We start from the raw sequence: 3,768 nt of genomic DNA on the forward strand, positions 1-3,768 counted from the left end.
AGTAATGGAGCCCAGGGCAGGAGGTTATTATTTCAAGTCTACCTACAGGCTCTCTGGATTTTTGTACATAAGCAGGGCCCATTACTTGATGGAGTGGAAGACTGATATTCAACTGGTCAAAACAAAATAAAGAAGTAAAATTTGAACTGCAGGAAAAAGACACCAGGAAAAAGAATAGTAGCACCTAGAAGTTGACATAGAATCTCTATAGTCACCCTGAAAGCAAAGAGCCCTGGATCCAATCAGCAGCAAAGAAAACCTAAATGATAAAATGAGGGGTCCAGTGGTCCACATGAGGTTGTTAAGTCTGGGAAAATGGCTATGGCTAAGCTCCCTCCCTGGCCAGGCTGCTAGTGCTCTAGTACCTTTTTCTTATTTGGAAATCAAGATGAAACTGAGCCTGTGATAAGCACAGCCCTGTGTGGTGAATGGTGATGGACTAGGAGAAAAGATGGGGATGATTAGGACTCTACTGATACATTAAGAAGCCCAGGCAATGGAGAAAACAATAGTGGTTCTTCTGACCTAGGTGACTCAAAGTAAAACTAAAAGGAACTAAAAACAAAGTATTTGTCTTCTCAATAATGGAAAGTTATTGGATGTTTTAACATAGTATTAAAAAACACTTTAAACAAATCTTTGGTACCCTTGTTATATAGACTGGATATAAAATTGGTCTAATTCACATCATTTATATTTGGTCTGAAAGTAAATTTGCTTAAGGATCCCCTGAAGATTTGCTAGGAAATGATTCCTGAAATTTTGAACCATCTTTAGAATATATCAAATCTTAGTGATATTCCTGTGCAGACCCCTCAATAGCTGTTCCATACTGCTTTGGTTTGATACAATGAAGATTTGTGATTATAAATTCCAAGTCCAGAAGAAAAGAATAGCAATCAATATCCAAGAATACCATTAAGAAATAGCTCCGCTTTTGGAATGCAAATCACCTCCTTCTTGCATACAATATTTCTTCTTTCCAAAGTCACAGCCTGTAGAAACCTCACTATTTCCTTACCTAGAGCTGTAGTCTCCACAGCCTTGTGCCAGTGATGTTGCCTTTGATAATTCTTGCAATAAAAATTCAGTCATGTATGACATTTAGGAGGGAGCAAAAGGTTTGATTTGCCCCAGGGCCTTGGGACCATTATAAAGATGCCTTTAATGAGAAATGAAAGGCAAAGAAAATTAGGGACTCAGAAATTGAGCCAAATAAAAAGGGTGACAAATCACTGGGTACTAGGCCACCCCTTAATAGACTTCGATAAGGAGAAGACCATACAATGTAGGTCCCCTGCCCCCAGGAATCCAAATTAACCCATCAGTTTAGACTAGAAAAGAAGAGGATCTGTATGTAGCCTTGATAACTTCTTAGTTGCTAAAATGATAGGCTTTTAAAGACCAGTACAGACCAGCCCAGACATTGAAAGACCAGTACTACTGTCACCCCATCTAACATACTTATCCTTTTAAGAAAATTTTGTCACTAAGTAGCCCATAATAGTAATAACAGGCCATACCCTCCCTATAGAATCTATTCCAATGAGGTATATAGTTCACTCACATTTTTATTTATCTTTTTAGCTTGTGTTCTTCATAACCTGTGTCCTATATCCTATGAACAGAATCTTTAGTTACAAGTTTTTCTTGTCATTTAAAAGACAGCCACATTTCTTTCCAAGCCCCTATCCTTGAGTATGAGCCAAATATCTGCCTCTCACACTCCCTGGAAGTCAAGATCTAAGCGAATTTTGGCTGAGGATGTACTCTAACCCAAAAATGGTGATCTTCTCTGTCTCCCCAAGTGTCACTACTCAGTGCAGTCTAACAAAAGTCTATGTGGAGAGCAGCTTCCAAGAAAACTTATCTCAGAAAAGAAAGGAAAATGTTCACAGGGAAGGAGGATCCCTGCAAATTTGCAAGGCAAGCAGTGGGTTGGAGTTTCTTTTGCCAGAGTGTCCTTAAATGCTGGATGGGTACTGGGTATGACAGACCTTTACTAATTAAAGAGCAGTCCTCCTTTAGGCAACATCAATGTCACTTGTAAATTTGCTAGAAATGCAGATCCCAGGCCCACTCCAGGCCTACTAAAGGAGTAATTGCAATCTCCAGGTGATTCAGACTCACATTCATGTTTAAGGAGTACTGGCCTAGAGCAGTGGTTCCCAACCTTCGTTGCACATAGGTATGGACCAGGGAACATAAAAACAAATTACTGATGCCTGAGTCTTAACCCCAGAGATTGCAAGTTAATCATTCTAGGGTGTGGCCTAGACCCTGGGACTTTTAAAAGCTCCCGAGGATATCTGAATGCAGTCAGGTTTGTGAGCCACTGACATAGGGATAAAGGAGTGTTACTGCTCCAATACCTTGCTCTTTTTTTTGCAGAATCAAACTGGAATTCCTGGAGTCAGAATCTCTCTCTCCCAAACCTGACTGCCAGAGCCACATTGTAAGTATCAGGAGAAAATCTGATAAAGAACTTGAACTCTGCCTTGTGCTTTTCAGCTCCTTCCTCCCCTCACTTTCCCAATATAGCAGGTCCTGGCCCCACATACCTTGGTAAGCCACAACAAGGGCCAATATCAACTGGTGCTTTAAGAATACAAACTCAGAGCCTCCACGTGAAACCTACATCATCAGAGTCTGCATCAGATTCTACAGCATCAGTCTGCATTTCCAGGTGTGTCTGTTGTGCAGCCAGGTTTGGGAGCTGGTGAACTCTATAGTGAGGCTAGCCTTTCATCCTGCCAAGTCATTAAGGATTTGTAAGGATGAATGAGCTGTCAAGAGAGCAAGGGCCTGCTGCAATGCTCCTTTATTAATTATGGGGAAGTGATGTATTGGCAATGATAATGCTTCTCTTGGAAAGGGCAATGAATGGTTCGTCGATTGCTGCATTAGGTCTTTCCTGACTCAATCTTAATGCTCAGCTTTTACTCCTCTCTGTAGTTTAAAACGGCATGGCTTTCACACTAAACAGCCTCTTGGTCTTTATTCCCAAGTGAGTTGCAATCTTTGAGCAAAATACCAACACGGGTAGCCTTTCAGAGTTCTTGGTTGGAGAATACCCCAACTCCATCCTTATTTGCTTGTGTCAGCATCTAGTAGCTAGCGTATACTCCTGCATACATGATATGTAGGAAAAACATGGAGTAAAGATTTAAAAAAATCATTGATACATCCTCAGATTCCTTTGCTAAAAGAAAGCTTCCTTTAGCAGAGGGGCAGAATGTGGAGGAAGAAAGATATATCTGGAGTAACAAATTCAGAGGTGAGAAACGGGTAGGCGAATGGGGGGTCGGGATTCTGTCTGTGGAAGAGGCAAAGAAGGTTCAAAAGAAAAGTTGCAGCGCTGGTCCGCATGTGTAATCCATGGGCTGGGTGCCCAAGAGAGCGCTAGCGCGCGGCCGGGACGCACTGCGGGGCGAGAACCTGGAGGAAATAGAAAAATTATATCCTCAGGGGCAGAGGCCGGGAGGCTGGAAGGGCTCCCCACCGCCTCGGTGCTGCAGAAACTTGCCGGTTGAACCACAAGCGATCACTGAGGCCGCCGGGGGAGCGCGCAGAGGGCCAGAGCGCGGGGAGCCGGCGGGCCCCGGCGGTGGCGGCGGCGGGGCCGAGCGCGCGTGTGAGCGAGTGCGAGGCTGCGGGCGGCGGGCGGCAGGCGGGTGTGCGCGGGAGGGAGGGAGGGAGCGAGCGCGCGCGCCGCCCGGCTCCGGCCCTCCCAGCCTGCCGGCCTCCGCGCTGCCTCCCGCCCGCGCG

The 3,768-nt window shown here is 44.6% G+C and overlaps 1 protein-coding gene across 15 annotated transcripts in view; it reads left to right on the top strand.

The window, feature by feature from the left end:
* The window catches only part of Slc8a1 (solute carrier family 8 member A1), a 363,798-nt gene that overhangs the window by 55,705 nt on the left and 304,325 nt on the right, over positions 1-3,768 (top strand). For 12 of the 15 annotated variants that reach the window (XM_048804486.1, XM_048804488.1, XM_048804494.1 and 9 more), the window contains exon 2: positions 2,392-2,455. The exons of 1 other annotated variant lie outside the window; for it this stretch is intronic. In XM_048804486.1, the coding sequence (XP_048660443.1) occupies positions 2,392-2,455 (64 nt within the window). Of the gene's footprint in view, positions 1-2,315; positions 2,456-2,485; positions 2,687-3,768 lie in introns of those variants that run through there. 2 more of the 15 variants (XM_048804498.1, XM_048804500.1) reach the window with 2 other exon arrangements.

The sequence above is a fragment of the Marmota marmota genome, unplaced genomic scaffold (assembly GCF_001458135.2).
Source record: "Marmota marmota marmota unplaced genomic scaffold, marMar, whole genome shotgun sequence".
Classification (NCBI taxonomy): domain Eukaryota; kingdom Metazoa; phylum Chordata; class Mammalia; order Rodentia; family Sciuridae; genus Marmota; species Marmota marmota.